The sequence below is a fragment of the Astatotilapia calliptera genome, chromosome 12 (assembly GCF_900246225.1).
Source record: "Astatotilapia calliptera chromosome 12, fAstCal1.2, whole genome shotgun sequence".
NCBI lineage: Eukaryota > Metazoa > Chordata > Actinopteri > Cichliformes > Cichlidae > Astatotilapia > Astatotilapia calliptera.
Window position 1 is genome coordinate 23,213,794 of NC_039313.1, and position 21,620 is coordinate 23,235,413.

Genomic DNA, 21,620 nt, shown 5'->3' on the forward strand with positions numbered 1-21,620 from the left:
ACACCGAACATCTGGAATTGTTAGTGCAATTAGAACCTTCTCTGAGAGCTAAATAATTATTATGTAAATATTTCATTTAGTTGTGTTGTATATTACTTGCAAACACACAATGGTGGTAAACAACCACATGCACAGTCCAGAGGCATAATTAGTGTCTTTATTTGAAAATAAACACAGCGTTTTCAGGCATTTACATCAGCTGTAATATTACAAACACTGGATAGATCAGACTATACATGCAGTGAGCTCTCACTCCAGAAAAACAACAGATCATACATGAAAAGAAGGTCTGGAAGGCACAAGTCTGGACAGACATACTGATTAATATTGCTATCATTACTGCCATGCTATCATCAAACAGTTTTAGTTTGTAAAGGCATCATTAGTGAAGATCAAACAGAGACAAGGCGACTTACTAAAACAAGTCTTTTACTCTGATCTTGATTTTTAAATTACTTCACAAAAGACAACAAAACACATCATAGTGCTCAAAGTTTCTAATTAATTTAAGGAGAACAGGAAACTGTAGTATAACTTGCATAATATTTGAACTATGAGCACAATGGAGACAAAATTGCTTAACTCGGTATACGATTCAAAATCTGCTGAGAACATAGCAGCTGCTCTATTTTAGTCGATGCTGGTTTTCTATGTAAGACCTCTCTGAAGCAACAATAGGCACAGTGTCTTTAAGGACTGGATATCCAGGTGACATTCATATGTGGTGAGTACAATATAATGACTGCTGTTAAGTGGTTAAAAGAATACATGCTTTCAAAAAGATGAGGCAAAGAAAATAAAAATAAAGACTTTAGTGGAGGAAGACAACATACATGAATGATTTCAGTGATTATTCACTACACAGCAAAACTTAGAGACTGCCCAGTGTAGACTTAAAAAAACTACTTTATTAAATAAAAGTTGAATCCAGTTTTCATTATTTATAATGATTAGTATATTTTGCAATAAGTTGCAGTACCTTAGTGTCGGGACAACATTTTTTTTTTTCTTATTTTTAATATAAAGATTTTCTGCTTGCTTTTTACACTCCAGCATCTATTTGTTTGAAAGTTAAAAAAGTGCATATGCTCTAAGACACTGTCTTATAATACAGTACAAACACAAACAGGAAGCAGAATTAAGTCCTGTTTACATTCCTTTACACTGGCTTGGCAGCATTGAGGGCATACAGGATACTCGGCTTCTCCTCAATGACACGGACCAACAGGTTGTCTATGTATTCCTCAAGCTCAACGATCTTGGCGTCCTTCTTGGTAAGGTCAGCCTGCTGCTTCACCACCATTGTGATCAGCTCCTCCTGAGTCAGCTGAGTGTACGGTCCACTTTCCACAGAGTCCATCATCTGAATGAAAAAAAAGATAATTTGGTGAATGCTTTTTAAATTAGGACATATTGAGGAATTCATTTAAGCACACAAAGAAAAACAAATCAAAGAAATTGGAATATAAAAGTTCCATTACTTTTCTGACAAAATAATTAATATCATCACCATCTGCCAAGTTAAAGAAAAGAGAGACAAGAAGAACTTTTGAGAAAGTTTCTAAAAGCACTTTGAGAGCAGACTGCCAGACGATCTTAGATGTGTAAAATCCAATCGTCTCATAGCACCACCTGGCATTTTTTTCCATGCTACTCCTTGTAAATAAGAGCACAGTGCAGACCATGTTGCACAGTGGAAAAGAGATTTTAGGTTATCCAGGCACGAATTGTTCCTGCAGCAAAAGCCGGTCAGGTTAACGGTGTTTACGTGCCAGTACATTATACCAGTATGACAGTACCTTTATCTTCGCTGGTGTGCTGTCCCGGACCTTTATCTCTTTCATAGCGTGGACGCTCTGGCTCTCTGATGTGCTCATAGGCTTCACGGGATGAGGCCTGTAAATAAAGGCATTACGTTACTGTAAGGCCTGATAGTTTACTAAGTAAATAGAAGAAGAGGTACAGAAACCCCACAGAAAATGATTAAGAAATATTTTGTGTAGGAGAAAAACAATTAAATGATGTGTTTTATCATCTTCCATAATCATTTCTATCGTATTCAAAGTGCATTTGAAGTGCAATATTCAACATTCAGATTGAAATCAAGTGTGAGGAAAGTTTCCAAGAAATCACAGCCTGGAAAACAGCCACACCACAAGATAAATCCCAGTGACTTATTCGCCTCCCAGTATAACAGCACCACGTGTGATCCACCATAACTGAATCAAGCTCAACCCTCATCAAAGGCTAACTCTGAAAATAGCCTGGTCAATCTCACCTGCGTGAATTTATCGCTAGCCCGCTTCCATTGCTATTCTGAGTACTGACAGGCTGAACCTCAGATGGTGACACCATCGCTCGCAAAGTTTCCTTCCCCCCAGACAAGATTTCTGGTTCCTCCATAACTACTTGAAGGGGCTCTGAAGCTTGAAAAAAAGATCGGTCTCCAAAAAGATCCTCTCCTTCACTGAAACTGCTCTGTGTTTTCCCATCATTGGGAAGCAGCAGTGGGATATCTCTGAAACCTTGAGTGGCAGTGGGTATTATCTGCTGTGTGGGAGTTGTGGATGGAAGGCTCTTCTTTCCTTTTTGTGAATTCTTTCTTTGGAAAGCAGGACGGTCTAGTTTTGACTCATCATCCGTTTTCCTGTATTCACTCTGTTTCTTCAGATCACTGCCATTAAAACTGGTGAAAGGATCTGGTGTTTTTTCTTGACCAAAAACTTTATCAAAGTCACTTGCTGTCATTCCCCAATCTCGAGGTGTCGCCTCCTTCCTACTAGCATCGCCAGTAAAAAGTGAATCACCGTTTTCCTTCTGCAGCGTCCATGGGTCTCTGGAAAGAAGCTGAGTACTGGGGAATGGGTCCTCCTCTGCAAAGCCGTCTTTTAACTTTTTGTCCGTGCTGCTCATACTTGAATTAGATACTTTTGGGATGTTACCGTTCACAGCAGATTGTGGTTCCTTTGTTAGCTCGTTGACACTGACCCTTTGTCTGGGTTTAGCTGTGGGTGCTTCTTTGTTCATGGTGGCCTGTTCTTTGCTTTGATCACTTGAAGGTGGTGTATTCAAGTCCATCTGGCTTGGTGTTCTGGGTGAAGGTGTGGGTGAAGGTTGCAGCACCTTTCTTGCACCATCTCCTGACGTAACTCTGCTTGAAGTGTCCGATATTACTGATGCTGGGGATGCAGGTTGACTACGTGTCACTGAAGACTGTTGAGAAACACTCGGGCTTTGTTTCTGACTGGAATCTGCTGCTGATCGTGGAAGTGGAGATGTCACTGGTTTAGGAGGAGTCGGGGCTGGTGCTTTTTTTGTTGACACAGGTTTGGTCTCCTGAGGTTTAGCTTGGGAAAGCCTCATGTTAGGAGTCTCCAGTGAAACAGAAGACCTAGGACTTGGTGTATGCTCCAATGGACCGTCCACACTCATCTCAGGACCCAAGAGTGCAGGTGCACTCTTGTGTTTCTGATTGACCTCAGCAATTATATTATCCCATCGAGGCTGCCCTTTCACCCCGTGTCTCCTCTGAGGGAAGAGGGTTTCATAATCTGGAAGTGGTACAGAGTTTTTGCCTGGTTGCGGTTCTTCTGGCTCTTCATAAGCCGGGTTTTGAATCTCTCTGACAGGAGTAAGATTTCCTCTGGTTTGGTTCCTGTAAGTGGGTGGTAGGAGGGCCCTTCTGTTCTGATCTGCCATGGTGGGTGAAGACCCCTCAGATCCAGATGACAAATTCTCTGTGTTGCCACGGGGAGAACTAGGTGGGCTTTGATTGCTATTTCTTGGAGCTAAAGATGAGTGGAGGCTGGAGAAAGTATCAGGGGACCCAGATGGGACTCTGGACAGGATGGACTCAGAGTTGGCTGGGGAAGGAGACAGCTGACTGGGGGTTTGGAAGTCAGCAGGTTCAGGCTCCAAAGATTGAGCCAATCTGCCAAGGAGTGAAAACAAAGGCCTACAGGTCATTACTGGCACCCACACTTTCACCAGTGTATAAACCGTCACCAATAACAAGCAGATAACATCTCAACAAGCAGGTAACTACATTCCCCATGTACTGGCTCATATAATGTAGCTGTTGTTTAACACTAATCAATAAACTCTTCACTTTGATTTATCGACTGTTCCACCTTTGTACTGAAACAAGCCGCTAGTATAACAAAATATTTTCCCATAAAATGGTCCACTATTCAATGAGAGGAAGCTGCTGATATTTACACATTTTACGGTCGCTCTTTTATCCTAATGACTGTACACAACAATAACATCATCCTACTTCGATCACTCCATGCAGGCCTAACACTGCAACATAATTTAAAGGCCATCTTTCATGGCCTAAATCTCTAAAACATTTTGGAAATCAAAGATTACTGCAACAACAGCAGCAATAAAAAGGTCATTCACCTACCATTATGATCCAGATCTAAGAATTCCAGTCCGATCCAGAACACAAACAATGATATTAAAAAAAGATCTTAAAAACAATATAAAAGAAAAGAAAATCGAACCAGCCACGACATTCACGCAGAAAGCAGCACTATGGCTCAGTCGCTCCTTATGAACTTTGTTCAGCCTACAACTTGTTCCACAACATCTTTACAGATTTAAACCCCACCTTCATTGTCATCGGTACAAACCAAACCGGTTTCACAGGTTCGTCAGCCATCGGAGGATGGAGTTAAGAGTAACTCATGACAAAAGCAAGATCAGATAAGAAGGTTGTGTAAATTCCAGGGTTCAGTGTTGAAAGGCATAATATACAGCAAAACTGACCAATCAGAAGCACGTGACATCATGACATATTTAGTGCAGACTGTATGGTTAAGTGTGCTTTGTGCAATGTAGTGAGAAAAAGGCCTACCTGGGTTTGACTGCAGACACTTTTGCGGTGCGGTTAAGGAAGACCATGGCAGAGGGGGTTTGTGCCTTGCTGCTGGATTTCTGATGATCGGTTGGGCTGACGTTGCTGCTTAGAGAAACATCTGAGCTGAGGGTGATGTCCTCAAATGGGTTGGTGGAATGACGGGAGACAGGCTGATTGGGATCTTGCGCATCCAAAGTACGGGCTGGGGTGGGCAGCTGTACCTCCTCCTTTTTCTCCTCCTTCTTCTTGATCATCCCGAACAAGGACGACAGTCTGTCACTCATGGACGCCTCCTCCTGACGTTTCTGCTCCTCTGCTCGACGACGCTCCTCCTCAAGCCGCTGATTTTCTGCTGCTTCCATCATCTTGCGTTGCTCTTCTTGCTTTCGCCTCTCGTCCTCCTCCATCTGTTTCTTCCTCCTGGCCTCATCCTCCAGGAAGCGTCTCTTCCTCTCCTGTTCCTCTTGCAGTCTACGCTCCTCTTCCTCCTGCAGCCTCTTGAGCTGTGCCCTGTGTTTCTCCTCTTCCTCAATCCTCTTTGCTTCTGCTATGCGCCTTTCTTCTGCTTGCCTTCTTTCCTCCTCCTCTTGATGGTGCTGTTGTTCTTGTGATGCTCTGTCTGTTGATGGGACAGATACACTCCTGAAAGCATCTGCAGAGAGATCAGAAGTGTGTTTGCGGACATCTTCCACAGAGCCTCGACCAGAGCTGTTTAGACTGAGAGTAGATCCACTCTTGGGTTCTGTCTCCTCTGTGTACACATGGCTGCCGTTAATGCACAGGTTGTTCAGGTCACTGTTGCTCTGCTTGGAGCGGCCCAGCAGGGAGAAAGGACCCAAAGACACCTTGCTGTCAGAGCTGCCGGTTCGTTTGTGTCCCAATTTGAATTTCTTCTTAACTGCGGGGAGAGAGACAGTGAGGCATGATGTCATTGTTGACATGCAAAACAACTTATGCAACTTGCGCTGGCAACAGCAAACAATAAACAGAGAACAGAGGTTAAATTACCATCAGGAGAGTTGACATTGAGACCAGATGAGCGGCTGCCACTCAGAGATGAATTCTTCTCAGGCAGCGTCCCCAGTGTGGACATGGACTGTGAGATGTTACGCTGCAAGTTTGATTTGGGGGCAAAGAGCTTTTTGAGCTTAGATTTCTTTTTCTCATCTGGAGATTGGTTAAGTGACTGCGCGTCAGCCTCGCCCTCACTGTCTGTGAGGACCTGGCTGACAGAGGGCACAATCGCTGAGGCCGAGTCGGAGAAACCATCCTTTTTCTTCCCTCGCACTTTGTCCTTTATCTTGGAAATGCGAGAGCGTGGTTTGTCCTGCATGGAAAGGTCAAACATGCTGGCTGACATATTGTTTCTCATAAACTGGATATCTAGCAGCACTTCTCCTCGTGCCTTGTCCTCTTTTCCCGTTTTGTCCACCAGCTTGAACCATCTGCAAATGTCAGAAATAATGAATCATGTGTTAAAACTGAGTTATCGGAAGATAACAGGATTTGACTTTTGTTTCAGAACTATTTATATGATTTATCTTTATATAGGATGCACAGATTCACACAAACACAAAAACCTGAACCTTAAAAAAAAATAAAAAATTGAGATAGGGCTGTGCGATATGACCAAAATCTCATATCCTGATATAAGAATTCTATCGTCCGATAACGATATAAATCACAAAAATGTAACATTTTCTGTAAATTCTGCGACTCTCGGGCAGCTCGTCTTGCGGGAAGTGTTTCCAGCTGCGCGTCATGTAGCTGGAGTCGAATGTTTTAACCGATGCATGAAACTACACATTTTTAGACATAAGTTGTAACAGCCGCTGTTTTCTTTGTGAGTACTTATCACACAGCGTGCTGCGGGGAAAAGCCTGTTCTAACGTTTGAGTCTAAGGTTTATTTTTTAGCACCTGGTGGCTCTTTTTTAATTCTCATCCGTAAATAATCTGCTCTTTCACGTGATTCTGTTTACTTTGAAAAGTCTCAACAGGATCTTGAGCTTTATTGTGAAAGATTTATTTGGAATATAAACACGCGGACACGCGATGTTGTTATCGTCGTTGTTGCTAAACACAATGCATAAAAACAGGCGCTTGTCCTTCCGTAGTGTGGTTATATTAAATATAAGAGAAAGAGAGAACTTTAAGAAATTAATATAGCCACTACAGTCACCATCAAAACGATGAGAAAATATTGCCATAAACAGTTTATTTTGCGACACCACGAAACAAACGATAGCGTAAAATGAAACGATAGACGTTTTTATATCGTCATCCGATATATATCATTATGTCGAACAGCCCTAAATTGAGACATGTAAACAATAAATCTTAAATCCCCCAAACTCTGTAACACAGGTTGATTTACTATTGCAACTTTATTCTCAGGATTTCTACTTTAGATTTTTTAATGCTGCCTCCACAGTCACCACTCTTATTCTTAAACACTGCTACAAAGTGCAAATTGAGTTAACTATATTTGTTTTATGTAATTACTATCAATCTTTTTCTCACAATAAAAAAATGTGATGAAATTATACTGAAAATTATTATATACAAATAGATTTTTAAACATATAGAAAACACTCTAGTTGTTACAGGCCTCATTAATCCATCACGTCAAAATTCCCAGATACAATGCATTAGACATGAAAAATGTTAATGGTTTCAACAATTTGACAATTGTTATTGTGATTATAACGTGAGCTAAATCTGAAAATGTTTTTTGATTTTGGCTTATCAAATGTCCTGCAGTTTTTCAGTGTAATTTTGGAGTGTGCATTGCTTTTCAAAAACCTGCTTTTGGTCATGACATTACTCTTTTATACAATAATTTGAATGCAGGGCTTAAATGACGTTTTATGTATGAAAGACATTGAAGAATAAATATCTGACTGAAAAAAAAAAAAAAACTGAACCAAAATGAGCAGATTCCTAACACTTGTGACGTCTAATACATCAGCCCTGCTGGCATTTGTCTGCCGATTGTTAACCTGAGACTGACAGGTGTCTATACTGTACAGCTTGTTGTAGTTCCTGTTAGGAGTACCATGCCAACGGCAGCTTTGTTCAGGCTCCCCCATCATGTCCTCTCTGTTGCACAGGATCAGCTTTTATTTTCTGTAAGGGAAAGGTAAGAGTGTTCTGGAGAGGCCCGTTTAAAAGCAAGCCAAAACACGCAGTTAGTGCCACTGCATACTGTTGCTCTCCATTTGTATAATTTAAAACAAAGACATTATAAGGGCTCTAAAGGTTTTTCTCAAAACCATGCTATTATTAGATGTACTAATAGTTCAGCAGTCGCGCCCATTTTGTCAAGCCTTTCCCCTTTTTAACCTTTTTGTTTCACAGTACATTCCTCTGACCGTTTCACATGAGGTAAAGGTCACAGTTTGATTTCATTCGTGCAACATGTTGTGAATCTTATTAAAGTTCCGTCTGTCCTTGCATGACTTAAACTGAGGTCTCTGAAGCTATCTATTTCCGCCCAAAACGTTGTGTAGTCCTAATCTGACACCAAACTGCAATTTAAAGGAAGTTCACAGCCAGCACATTTATTTGTCATGCAGCAGATATGCAGATAGTCTGCTGTAGGGAAAAACAGCTAGGAAACAAGCATGGGAGTGAAACAGCATTCCTCACGGCACCTCCCTGTGTGTGTGAAGTGTGTTATAATTAAATTTAAGCTGACTCTAATTCAAACATTCTTCATCTCCCACTCTAAACCAAGAATGCCAAAGCAAACAATCGCTAGCCGAGTCGAGGCACAAGGGTACGGAGATAACATTTTCACAAGTCAGTCAAGAAACAGCTTTGTCCTCTTGTCTTCAATAACAACAGGGCGTGCACCAAGAGGACTACGAAAACAATATGAATTAACACGAGTACTAACAAGCTGTCAGGCTGTTCCAACTTTTGTATTGTTTGCACATGCATATAAAGCCTCCTCCCTGACGCATGAGCTCACTGGTCTTGCTGGACAGGTTCCCTCTGTTAACTGTCAATAGCTTCCCTTTCATGTGTAATGATTAACAAACATCCTTATCTTGTGAACCAACACCAGCCAGTACGGATGATTCAGCCAATAAAAAACAAAGAAGTATAAAAACAATCTCATACAGATAGGCTACAATTGGCTGTTACTGTTCCACATACAGCCATGTTAAAAATGATCTTTAGGAAAGTTTAGTCTGATGTCAGCATTAGGTAAGTCTGATGTTACTGGGCGTCATATTTCACATGGATGGGAAATTCTCCTGTACGCTTTGTTTGCAAAATACTGTGACTCATATGTCTGAACACATGAGTCCTACTCTGGGAACTGCCTCTGCATTAGGGCTGCACAATACGAGGAAAATTGATAACGGCTGATAAAATTGTTCAATACTGCCACGATCACACGACATGCAAATAATACACAAATACTGAAGTATGCATATTAGTCATACAGTTCAGATCAGCACATCTGATATTTTGTGGGCGTACTCTCTTCTTCTTCCCTGTATAGTTAGCAAAAAATGATGGGTATGTATATAATAAAATGATTTTTTTTTCATTAATATCCTTACTGGTACTAAAACAGAAGTAGAAAAGTCACTGGTTTATTTCATGTCAAATCACTGTGAGCCTTCTGCTTGAGTATCTCAAAAACTATTAAAGATAAAAGCCTGAAATGTTCCACTTGGTTTTTCTTTACAAATTACAAATGGATCAGGATTCGTAACTTGGAACAGAGACTTAAAAAAAATAGACCATATTCTCTAGTTTAAATATGAATAAATATACAAATGGAAAATTAAAGCTGTCCTGTAAAGTCATAACTACAGTAGTGAAACAATCATTTTGTTACATTTCACAGTAAAGCAAAATGAAAAGTGTAAAATGCTTTTTAAAAAATGAGACCACTCTATTTTCACTCAACTTTCGTGCTGGACTTAGTGAATGCGACAAGCTGTACCACAAAAATTGCCTCCAAATAATGTACAAACACCGCAGCAGGACTCCTTACATGTCCCAGCAAGCAAGCTCACATTACCACTATATTATACTCTTTACACTGGCTCCCAGTTGATTGAAGAATTTGTTTTCAAATTCTCATGACTGCATACAGAGCACTACAGCGACTAGCTCCAGACCATTTATCTCAATTTCTTCTCAAGCATACTTTTTAGTGTCTGTTTTACCATGTTTTTATCAAGGTTATTGCTTTTACTTATATTTTTATTTTCTTTTTAGATTAAAATGTTAATTTTAGCACTTTGTTCATTTATGTATGTTCTAAACAACTCATATTAGCCCAATAAGTGTGCTGTGGTTCTGCATAGCAGTGGTAGATGGGAGCTCCTGAAAAGGTTAGAAGACTCTTATTATTTGTTTCTTTTTGTTTGCAACAGTTTTGATTGCAATCACACCAACAAGCACAGTTATCAAGAACTCTAAAAACAGAGTACCCACTTCAGCTGGGCACAGCGTGCACCACCTCCTCACTGCCCACTGAGTCTTTATAAGAGACGAGAGACTTCAGCTCCAGGCAACAAAACACAGAACAGTCGATACCACTTTTTAATGTCTCAGGTAGAAGACAAAAACAAAAGCGGTACCACCACAAATATGTTGTAGATCAGCGGTCCCCAACCTTTTTTGCGCCACGGACCGGTTTATGCCCGACAATATTTTCACGGACCGGCCTTTAAGGTGTCGCGGATAAATACAACAAAATAAAACTAGTACTGGTACTGAAAAAAGAAGATTTATTCATAACACACGTGAAAAGTCCCAGGAAAACAGAGTTAACGATAAAAACGATAACAAAATAACACTGAAAACCGATAAAAACCCTGAAAACCATACATTTCACAGGGGGTTGGGGACCGCTGTTGTAGATTACTCTAATGTATCCAGGACCCCAAGCTGAGAGGAGGCATTTGTAAATACAATGATTTTTCTGTTTGAGTTTGTGATTTGTTTATCTTGAGTGTTCGCCCTGTCATGCTCTCCATGTTGAAGTATATCTATCCAAGATCTTGTCCTTACTGCCTCTGCAGAGACAAATTAATGGACTGTTTGACGTTTTTAAAATTTAAAACCTACATAAATAACATCTAAAGGCGAAACGGATTACCTGGAAACTGGACAATAAATTAAATGAATCATTTCAGTGAGTGTTTCAGCAGAACTTTCAACCACCTGCAAGTTTAAGCTTTCAAATGGCTGGAATTTCCTGCTTTGTCCTTTGAGACAATAAACACTGGGTTTAGGACAATACGGTGCAAAAATAACTATTACTTGTAGATCATTCATAATGCAGTATAGCTCAATATCCTACTTGTGAAAAACTGAGTTTAGAGGAATCTTTGAAAAAAAAAAACCAAAACATTTAAAACAATCTGGTATATTAAGATAGTAAAACTTGCATTCATAGAAAAAAATGCACTCCAATGGAGCTGCAAAGATGAGTAAGTCCAAGTAAATTGTTAAACTGATATCTATCTATCTGATGTCTGGCCTTAAAACCTAATTTCATCTCGCTAAACTGTTTTGTATTAGAGGAAAAGTGTCAGGTTCCCTTTCAACTGGAAAACAAAGCCTTCGGTGTCACACCCTGTATCACCACAACAGGGGAGCAGCGCAGTAATCTAACACCAGATACTTCAAGGGAAAACCAGCAACATCCAATACCCCTGCACGCATACTGCATCTTACAGAACAGGAGGAGCAGGACAAGGCAGGAGAACGAAGGAGCTCAGTTATGAAATGGAAATAGCAGGGAATGAACTTTGGCATGAACATGGAAAAAGAACCTGAGCAAGCAAAAGATAACATTTCAAATATGGTGGTACAATAACAAAGAGCATGAGGTCATTCCAGCACCATAATCTAGGCTGCCCCCGGGGTGAGTGATTACTAAGAAGTAGCAAGCGCTACCTCACTCATTCATTACCAAAGGTCACTTCAAAGTTACTGGGAAAGTTTTACCAGTGTAGCCTAAAATAAACCACCTTTATTTTTAACATTGCTTTTACATAAGAGGGTGTCCAACCCAATTTGACAATTCCAAAGCAAAGCTCTGTTTGGATTCACGTTACACCCACGTTACACCCATGTCAGCGCCATTCATGTAATGCGTCTGGGTGTGAACAGACATATTTTAAGCTAGTCTTGAGGAATGCTCAGGATTAACAAAAGCTAAGTGATTTTAAGGCATGCCTCCACCATCAAGCATTAGTGATTGTCATTGTCTTAAAATAATTTGTGAAGTAAAAGTGAACCCACAAGCATGCAGGGTTGGACCAATGACGACAGACAAGCAAAGGAAAGAATGATCTCAGACCATTTTCCAAGCAAGTCAGTGGATAGTTTTAAAACACAAACACAAAAGAAAAAAGGAAGAGGAAGAGGACAGAGGCTCCACCCACGTTCATGTTTATCTTTAACAGCAAACCAAAAGAAATATATGACATCAGAACACTGAATTATTCAAGTGGGTGTCTAGAAACTCAACTTGTCTAGATAAGCCCTGCAATTGCAAAGTCAGTAAACCAATAAACTCAATGACTATGACATTATTCACTGCTGTGTTTCACAGTGGACACATACAAAGTCAAAAGATGCTCCAGAGTATTTCACATAATGTAATTCTCAGTGACTATAAGCCGTGCTGCCGCTTTATAACAAACATTGACATAAATTCTTCTGGAATTCCTTTTAATTGAATAAAAAGCTAATCTGGTGGTAAATGGTAGGTAAATTGTTAGACTTACTTTGGGCAAAGCAAATGCTGGTAAACTAGATCATCAGACAGGCACTTATAAAGCCCAATAGGTATGCTAATACCTCCTCAGAATAGCTGAAGCAAAGTTCAAGTCTGCAGCTGAGAGGTAAAAATCTAATCCAACTACCCAGTGATTCTGAAAGTTAATATACAGCCCTGGAATTACACTGTGACACATGATAAGCCAGTCACAGTAAAACTGGTGGCACTTTGGCTGTAACATTTATTAAGATTACTGCTTCTTCAAAGTCTGTTCTCTTCAGTGGGAAACGTTTTTTTTTAGCAGAATATAGATACCAGCTAGAGAACTGTGTGGAAACAAACTCGATATCAGCTTACTTACCCCTTCCTAGAAACAATGCATTTAACCTAGCCTTATGGTCTAGACTACATTACATTTGCAACTAGTTTGCTCTCCACTGTGTGCCTTTCTCTTATTTTTGTATACTTCTCTCTTGTTTTGTATATACATTTCTCCTGTGTCCCATTTATTCCTACTGTCGACTATTTATAGTTTATTCCGGCACGGTTTGTGTGGAGCACCTAGAATTTCATTGTACATGTACAATGACAATAAAGGGCCCTATTCTCTTCTCTTCTATATGAAGCTCTGAAACGAAAGTTATTTGGATAGTCATTTTTCATTGTGCAGTGCTCTAAGGCTGCTGCTGCACTAAAACCCAGACTCATTATAAATGTAAAAGAAGACTTAAACATACTTAGTCAGAACTAATGGGGGGAATCTGTGAGACCCCAAACCCCTCCCAAAACTGCTTAGCTGACACTTACTCTGTCTTTTTGCGAGCCTTGTTGTCATAAAGCTGCAGCAGGTTTATCACAGTTTGGCCCAGGAACTTGTCCAGCCCTACTTGGGCACGGTGCATTACTATGATATATAGCATACAGCGCTCAGCGTTTCCCGGGTGGAAGAGCGGCAGGTCGAACGAAGCCTCTTCTTTCCACACCGGATCGACAGACTTCTCAGCCACGGAGGTAGAAAACTTGTCTTTGGCCACTTGGATGATGGCGTAGGAGTCGTTGGTGCCATTCTTTCCCTTGGTACGCAGGTTCCGAGCCTGGTGCACCGTTACCTGGACACTCGTAGGATACGACTGCTGGCTCTGGTCGGCCAGAGACATCGCTAAAGTCCGTCAAGCCTTCCTAAAAGTTATTCAGAACTGTCACGAAAAATACCTCAATAAAACGGAAGACTGGTTAACCTTTTCTTGAACTCTGTTGTTCACCTTCGGCGTCCTCTGCGGTTCTAGGTGTGGGTTACCTAGCTTGACTTCAGTTCGGGAAGCTCAGTATGATGTCGTAATACTTCTCCCTCCTCTTTGGAAGGCTGTGCCTCAGCCTCTGATAACATTTGAGTTCAGTTCACACTTACTTTACATTTACATTACATTTGCATGGTAATATTAGCCTAGGTAACCCAACCAGGGCACTGTAGCGCAACTAAATCCTTCAAGAGGCTTTTATAAACACAGTTCTTTCCGCCAAGTTGAATAGTTTACTTCCCTGATGTAAGGAGTTCCCGCCCATACTCTACATATCGCTCTCTGATTGGCCAATTCTTCAGTCGTTTGTAAAAAGTGAGTTAGCGATTGGATCGCAGAGGAGGAGGGCTTTAATAACTCACAGACCGTTAACCGTGGCTGAAAAGCACTGACCAGGAATCAGTTTAGCCTGGGAAACGCAATGCAAGACTGAAAGAGGTCAGCAGTTACCACCGAACTGAGTCCAGTGCTGGTAATTGCGTGCTTGTAAGGGACAGAAAATGGCCATTTTTAAAAACGTAAAAACATTTTTACAACACATTTTTACAAATGTTTTTTTTATTTGTTAAGTCTAAAACGAATGTTTTTTAATAATTTAATTAAATTACTATTATTATTAAGCAAAAAATAATTACAAAAAATATTGTGTTTTTACGTCATTAATTTAAAAACTACCAGTAATGTAATGTACTTTTGTCTTACTTTGTTTTTTACATTGTTCTTTGCCTGCGGGAGCACAGGGAACAGTGTGTTACAGGTAAGACTTATGAAATTACGTCACAGCAACATAAATCTAAGGGCATCTAAAATCCTATCATACAGTAACTATGAATTCATTTATCTACCAGGCCCTTTTCAACAAAGTTTAAGCCATTGCAAATTATTTTCAGGCAATGTCCCTTTAATGAAATGAACATCATATTAAGAACACAATATTTCATATGACCACAATAATACTGGGTTTTTGTAGGCTTGTGTAATTGCAAAATAGAGTACACTCCACTGGATATTTCAGTAAATGAAGACGATTGGGTTATTTACAAAATGCAACATTCAGTTATAAATAATTAAAGATCTGAATTATTGAAATCAAGCAACAAGCAGCTGTGGCTCCATTCTTCAGCAACATAAAGGTTTTTCTTTGGCACAAAGAAAAATACATCAGAAATTAAACAGAATATTTTAGTGCCCTGATTATTTTTCCTTTTAAATAAAGACATTGTCTTGCATGCAACTTGCAAATTGGAAATTGTTAACAAAAGCATAGTTACTGATAGAGAGGCAACATTAAGATTATATGTATACCTATCGCCCATGATATTAAATGAACCAGACAAGTCTATCTTTCAATCAACAAAATCATACCACTCCTATATAATAAAATATGACAAAGAAAGAGCATATTATGACACAGCAACAAGTGTAACAACACAGGGTGTGGTGCCCAGAGAACAATGGAGAAACGTGGCAATGAGGTGCGTAGCAGAAATACTATTTCCTGTTAATGTAATTTCCTGAATTGCAAGTGCATTAAAAAGCTCATAAAACAGAAGTATGGCTTTGGATTTGTGAGTCAACTCAAGGCAATACTACGGTGGCCCCTAAATTACAAACAGCTCGACCTCCACAATCAAAAACCTGCTAAATACAGCTTAAAGGAAATCTCAATCCAGGTTCCTCTGCTATCCAGGAGGGGGCAGTCATTCAGGTATTAGATCAGACAAGGTCTGAGTGGGTATATTGTGAATTTATCACACAAGAGAAGCTCCAGCAGTGCTGATAGGAGTACATAGAAATGAAAAGGAAACATTTTTTTATATTTAAAAGTTTCGCATAGCCTTTTTATTTCACTCTGAGATTCTGTACAGCCACACTCACGCAAATCCTCTTCTGTTGAGTGAGCGCGCACACACACAACCACACACACACACACACACACGTACACACACACTGAAGCATAAACTTGCAGACAACATAGAAGTGCATACATGAGTAACACAACCAGTTATCGAAGCGCACATAAGGGTGAAAGTTTTTCCACGGATTAAATGCATATAGCTTGACTTTGGAAATGGCCCATCTCATAAACCATTTCATGCTATAGTTGATATGCATAGAAAAATCACAATTAAAATATTAAAGCTTTCATTAGACATCTAAAATCAACATCATATGCCAATTTTAGAAATGACTTGTACATTTTTTTTATAAGATAAATGTGTATCTTATTTTTGAAAATGACAATAAAAACACCTGCCTTAGTATTTTTTTATTTTTTAAATCATTTCACAGCAAACTCTCTCAACGCTACTGAGGCAAAAGTACCAGTTTAGGGTCCTGGATGCCTTCATGATATTATATCTTAAATTAGATAATTATTAAGAGACCGTTGAAACATAACCCAGTCATTCAAGAGTTCATTAAGGACATGCATAGTTGTTCACATGTAAGCATAATTTACACCGTGGTTTCACTTTTCCACAAACCACTCTTCATTCCAACAGAGCTCTGTGATTGGTCTGTGCCACTCATGTCCTGCTCTAGTTCCAGCACAGAGTTTTTCAGGTTGCCATTTTGGCCAGCGGCCCCCGGCACAGTGGCGGTGTCGCCGTTCAGAGGGTAGGAGCAGCGCTTTGTTTCCGCAGAAGCTGCGACTTTTAAATTGTCTCTGCTGGCACATCGCCTCTGAGCGTTTTGCATGGCCACTCGGCTGGCCATCGATGGCAGCAGGGGGAATGGTTTGCGACTCCCGCTGCTGCCTCCATCGCTTCCCTCCGAGGGGCTCGTAGCTACTGATTCTCCCACTCGCTTCCCGTTTGTCAGCACGCTGGCCTGGTTCTCTGACAGACTGTGGTGAATGCTGCCATTCTCACTTGTGGCTTGTTTGTAAACAGCATGCGATGAACTGAGGTGGTCTAAACCTATGGGCCCTAAAGCTCCAAGACTGCCCCCACCTCCAGCAGCCCTTAGAGCTTTGAGACGATAGTGACCTCTGCCCTCGCCCCGATGATAGTATTGACTACTGCCTTGTTTAGTTCTGCTGCTCGCTTTCCTTCTCTGGGGCTGTCCTGGGGCTGCAGAGTTAATGGTGGGCAGAACATTGTTTGTAGGCTTGGTGATGTTGTCAGTACTGGTGCTAGTGTTGTTGCCCGTAGGAGCACGTGAAGTGCCGTTTGAATTGTCTTGTGTCGCCTGCAGCAGGTTGGTGAGCTTGCAAGGCCCTGGGCCCACGCTGCTGATCCCACTTGGTGTGGATGACGACCTAGCTGATGAGGAATTATGAGATTCACCAGGTGGATGGCAGTTGATAAAAAGCTGGGATCCCTGTTCAGAGGTCTGGACCCCACTCCCAGTAGTGCAGGTATGGGTGTAGGTAGACATGGGATGAGGGCGTTGATAGCCTGGGCAACAAGCCAGCCAAGAGGTCTGGACATCTTGTCGCCGGAAGCAGTGGTGCACCACCAGAAAACCCCCCAAAACTGTTGCGACTATCCCATAGAGACAGCTAAACAACAAGCTAGTGTGACCTGTAAGCCACACTGCCATGGCTGCACAACACCACAGAGCCACAAACAGGAAGTGGGTGGCCACCAGCACAGAGAACTGTGTCTTGAGCGAATACTGATCCTCTGGAGACATAACAGGGTGTACAGGTCCAGTCACTGAGTCTGTGGAGAGCAGGCTGGTACTTCCTGCGAGCGCAGGATGGCTCTCGGTCACAGGAGAAGACAGAGTGGTTCCTGTGCATTCTTTGGCCCCACGGCGCCTCAAGCGAAAAACAGTGCACAGGAAATAGATCCAGGTCACCAACACCACCAGGCCAGCGGGGACAAAGAAAGACCCCAGGCTGGAGCGCCGGACCAGCCAGCAGCTGCAAGAGGCAGAAAAGATTGCAGGAGAGTCAGCACAAAACAAGGACATCTTTGTGTGTCATTCGCTTCAGCAGCAATCCAAACAACACAAAGTCAAGGGCCAAATGGCTCAAGGATAAAAAGAGAGGCACTTACTAAGGGCTGTTGTCTCCATAGTCGTTAACATTGACAGCTGCTGTGATCCCACAAATGATGAGAGGAACACCATCAGCTATCAAATAGAACCTTGAATAACAGAGAGACACATATCAAACTCATGCGATAAAAAGCGATTCTTGTGCATGTTTGACCTTCGGCTGCCATGATCTTTTTTCTTTTCCTTTTGGTGTTTTAATGTATTCCTGGCTCTCTATCATGTGCAGGGCTTTATGATCTTTGGCTGTCTTCGTAGGCACAGTGTTACATGGGTCAGCACAGACACCAGAATCTATGTTCTCATCTAATGTGGCTGAATAGGCAACAAATGGTGGCTGGAGGTCAGAGGCACAGTGTAGTATGAGCACAACCTCTAGATCACAGGAACAGAAAAGCAGGAAGAGAAGAAAATCGGGAATACTGGATATGATAGATATGCTCAGATTCATGACAACTCCCACTCATTCTCTTATGGTGGTCTCATGCCCCTTTCCCCCCTCCCCCTCCCCTTAGCCATTGGGCACAATAACCACCTTTGATCGTGCACACTTTGGGTGGTCACACACAAGAATTACAGCATCTGCCCAAAATATAAACCTTATTGACAACAAACAATAATCTCACAGTAAAGGAAGTGGGCGAAGGTGAGTTGAATCTTGTTCACTGACCTGAGCATAGGTCGTTGCGTAGGCGGAACAGGAGATTCTCCATCTGGTTGCCGGGGCATTCTCCACACAGCCTCTTTGTAAATCACCCTGGCGCTGACTCCAATCCACAGCAGGGTTGACAGCGAGGAGTAATGCAAGGCAATGCCAACCTGTCATGTAATGTTGTCAGATCAGACATCAATCTTAAATTCCTCTAAAAAAATGCAATACTTGAAATTCAAAACTTACTGCTTGGCAAACGACTGGATAGCTTGTTAAGCTTATGCCGCCTGCGTATATCGCTGTTGTCATTGCAATGTGGAAGCAGGTATTCAGCAATGTGTGCCAACTTTTTCTTGATATGCATATTGAACTATGGGAGAAGAGTAAGCTAATTAGATAATGAAGCAAAAAATAAATAAATAGTAGCGAGAAATTGCAAATACACTACAGTACCTGTGGTGCAGTATGTGTGTAATGATGATAGTAAAGAGGCAAAGGAGCAGAACTGCAGTGCAGGCATAGACCACTGGATGGAGCACCCTCACAGTCAGTGGGGAGCTAGGGAAGTCAGGTACCTCCTAGAAACCACAGAAGTCAAGTTAACTCTCATTTAGCCACGGTGATCTTGGATGAATCATTACATTTTTGAGCCTACCTGCAGAACGGCATAGTTGCTAAGCAGAGAGCAGCGCATGGTGGAGGTGTTGCTGTCACTGCGGACCAACTGGCAGCCCTCCTGACTCCAGCTTCCCTGCTTCTCCGGTCCCTTAAGGCTCCAATGGGCTGCCACGGCATCGGTACCAGGAGACAAGTGGCGGAGTGACACCCAGATGGGGTCTGAATTGTTCTGCATGCTGCAACCATCTGTCACAGAATGAAATTAATAAATAACTAAAAACCTACTGTTTACTGAATAGAATACCCAATGCATTCTACTTTCCACCTGGTTGTTTTTGTAAAAACAATTACATAAACTGGGGTATAAGTGCAAAAAAATGGATTGAAGGCTTTGTTTATATTTCATGATTGGTCGCTACAATTTGCAAAATGACTCTTGGCAAAGAGAGAGAAAAACCTGCCAAGGCAAAAACAAGCAACGAACAAAGAACAGTCCCAAGGTTTTTCTGGTGCAGTGGTTCAGACAAAGAAGCCTTTCATTATACTGAGTTTCACACAGTATCGGATCTGTAAAAATTATACCCGGGTTACGTTTGGTGAAGAAAGCAACTGTCCCATTTGACTGCAAGGGATTTTTCATATTTAATTAATTCAAATAAGCGCAAAGTGGTTCGTTCTTTGTTCATCCTGAAGCATAATTATGATGTTTGTAGCTGTCACAGAGCAGAAGAATTACACTAATGTGTTTTATTATGATGCCTAAGCATACAGAGCATCCAAACACCCATGATTTTAACTTTAAAACATTAACTTTAAATATGCATACATAAATAAATAAATAAATAAATAAATAAAAGGAGTCTCTTTAATATACTAAAGGTTTCCTTACCTAGGCCTACAAAGACTACAGGGCTGTTGACAGTGCGTCTGCGGGAGTGTTCAGTAGTGGTGCTCGAGTTCCCAGTCAAAGGAAAAAAGCTGCCTGTTCGAAAGGCTACAAACTGCAGTTTACAGTCTGCTGCAGCATCCGAAGCAAACAGATTAGCTGGAAGAGTCACCGAGGCCAAGGCTACAGAATTCTGGAGAATTAAAAAAGGTGTAAGTCACACAAGAAGCCAAACTGCAAATGTTGATTGTATCAAAATCCTTCATTAAACCTAAACTGTCCGTGTCTATATGATGTGGTTATTAATGAAGTAGACAGAACAGGCGGATGCAAGAAGGCATACATAAGCCTCACCTTTAGGAAAAAATTGTTGAGAGAGGTGTTATGGGCACCAGTGCTACAGTGGACGCGAAGCTGCTGTTCATGGCCAGACTCTGACGTTTCCATTCCCAGGTTGCCCACTGACACCTCACGCTGCTGATGCGCAGTACAAGTTATCCCAGTGAAGTGGGCAGGTTGAATTAGATGGGCTTCCATCACAATGTTCTTAGACATCTGTAAACATGAAGTCACCCAGGCAAGGTAAACACCCTGACACTTTCATTTAAACATTACTATGGGTTTTGTTGCATTACACAGACAATTTCACACAGAAATATGATTAAAGACATGCACCGCTCTTCTAAATCACACACACATGCATTTCCTACTGCATGAATGAACTATAGAAAGATTTCACAGGTTTCACAGCAAGCATGCTCTGTTGAAAATCACATGATAAATATATAAAAAACAGTTAATAGTTCCCACCATGGAAAATTCTTTAGCATTACTGTGTAGCTGAGACCAAGCCAATGTCTCAAGGGAGTTGACTATAGAACTACAGGCTCTCTTCTCTCTCTGGGCCAGAGCGAGAATCTGTTCATCCACCTGCATCAGGTTACTGCCCATCTCCACCATCACCGCCAACAACTGGAGCACAGGGAAATTTAAAAGGAGATTTAATAAGGAACTCTAGAGAATATATTACTACATTTACTTAAAGTGCCCTCACCTCTTTTATCTGTGTCACATATTCCATAAACTTCTCCATAATTTGCGCCATGTACAGTACATCGACCGAGTCAGTAAAACCAGCAGCCTCCAGGGTGTATGTGCGAACTTGATGTGCCACTGTGACAACATTGGATGCATTGATGGGCCTCTGAAAAGCAAGAGCGGAAATATGGTGAGGACATAAGGAGTCACGTCATGCTGCGAATGTTTATTGAACCAACATACTACGGCGGTGACAGTGCTGCGACTGACCAGGATGAAGGTATGCAAGACACGTGTGATGCCGTTGGTGTAGTGACAGTTTGAGTAGTCGCCATCCTCCCATTTTCCAGTACGGTCACAATAGCGAGAGGCTTTTTTCTGCTCCATGCCCCCCTCAACAGAAAGGGAAGGGTAACGCAGCTGCAGGCAGTACTGGTGGGAGGTAATTCCTGCCAGAGTTCTTGGCCACCTGTGGATAAATGCCAGAGAATAATGGCA

At 41.4% G+C, this 21,620-nt stretch overlaps 2 protein-coding genes across 4 annotated transcripts in view; both read right to left on the reverse strand.

Annotated features, from left to right (window-relative positions):
- Positions 1-135: 135 nt before the first annotated feature.
- On the reverse strand, positions 136-14,200 carry rab11fip1a (RAB11 family interacting protein 1 (class I) a). Of its 3 annotated transcripts, XM_026187138.1 has the most exons (7): positions 13,888-14,200; positions 13,433-13,804; positions 5,873-6,309; positions 4,862-5,762; positions 2,279-3,931; positions 1,800-1,896; positions 136-1,363 (listed from the first exon to the last, which is right to left on the reverse strand). In XM_026187138.1, the coding sequence occupies exons 2-7, from the start codon at positions 13,780-13,782 to the stop codon at positions 1,160-1,162; spliced, it is 3,642 nt and encodes a 1,213-aa protein (XP_026042923.1). In that variant the 5' UTR covers positions 13,783-13,804; positions 13,888-14,200; the 3' UTR covers positions 136-1,159. The 3 variants fall into 3 exon arrangements, with proteins under 3 accessions (XP_026042923.1, XP_026042922.1, XP_026042924.1); XM_026187137.1 differs by having other exon boundaries at positions 13,433-14,200; XM_026187139.1 differs by lacking the exon at positions 2,279-3,931 and having other exon boundaries at positions 13,433-14,196.
- A 1,960-nt stretch (positions 14,201-16,160) lies between these two features.
- Positions 16,161-21,620, reverse strand: part of adgra2 (adhesion G protein-coupled receptor A2) — a 37,934-nt gene continuing 32,474 nt past the window's right edge. Inside the window, exons 9-19 of the mRNA XM_026187328.1 lie at positions 21,393-21,591; positions 21,139-21,288; positions 20,895-21,056; positions 20,439-20,639; positions 20,088-20,277; positions 19,236-19,444; positions 19,034-19,158; positions 18,827-18,950; positions 18,599-18,747; positions 17,931-18,020; positions 16,161-17,794 (exon numbers count right to left, since the gene is read on the reverse strand). Of these exons, the coding sequence (XP_026043113.1) occupies positions 16,381-17,794; positions 17,931-18,020; positions 18,599-18,747; positions 18,827-18,950; positions 19,034-19,158; positions 19,236-19,444; positions 20,088-20,277; positions 20,439-20,639; positions 20,895-21,056; positions 21,139-21,288; positions 21,393-21,591 (3,013 nt within the window). The 3' untranslated portion in view covers positions 16,161-16,380. The remainder of the gene's footprint in view (positions 17,795-17,930; positions 18,021-18,598; positions 18,748-18,826; positions 18,951-19,033; positions 19,159-19,235; positions 19,445-20,087; positions 20,278-20,438; positions 20,640-20,894; positions 21,057-21,138; positions 21,289-21,392; positions 21,592-21,620) is intronic.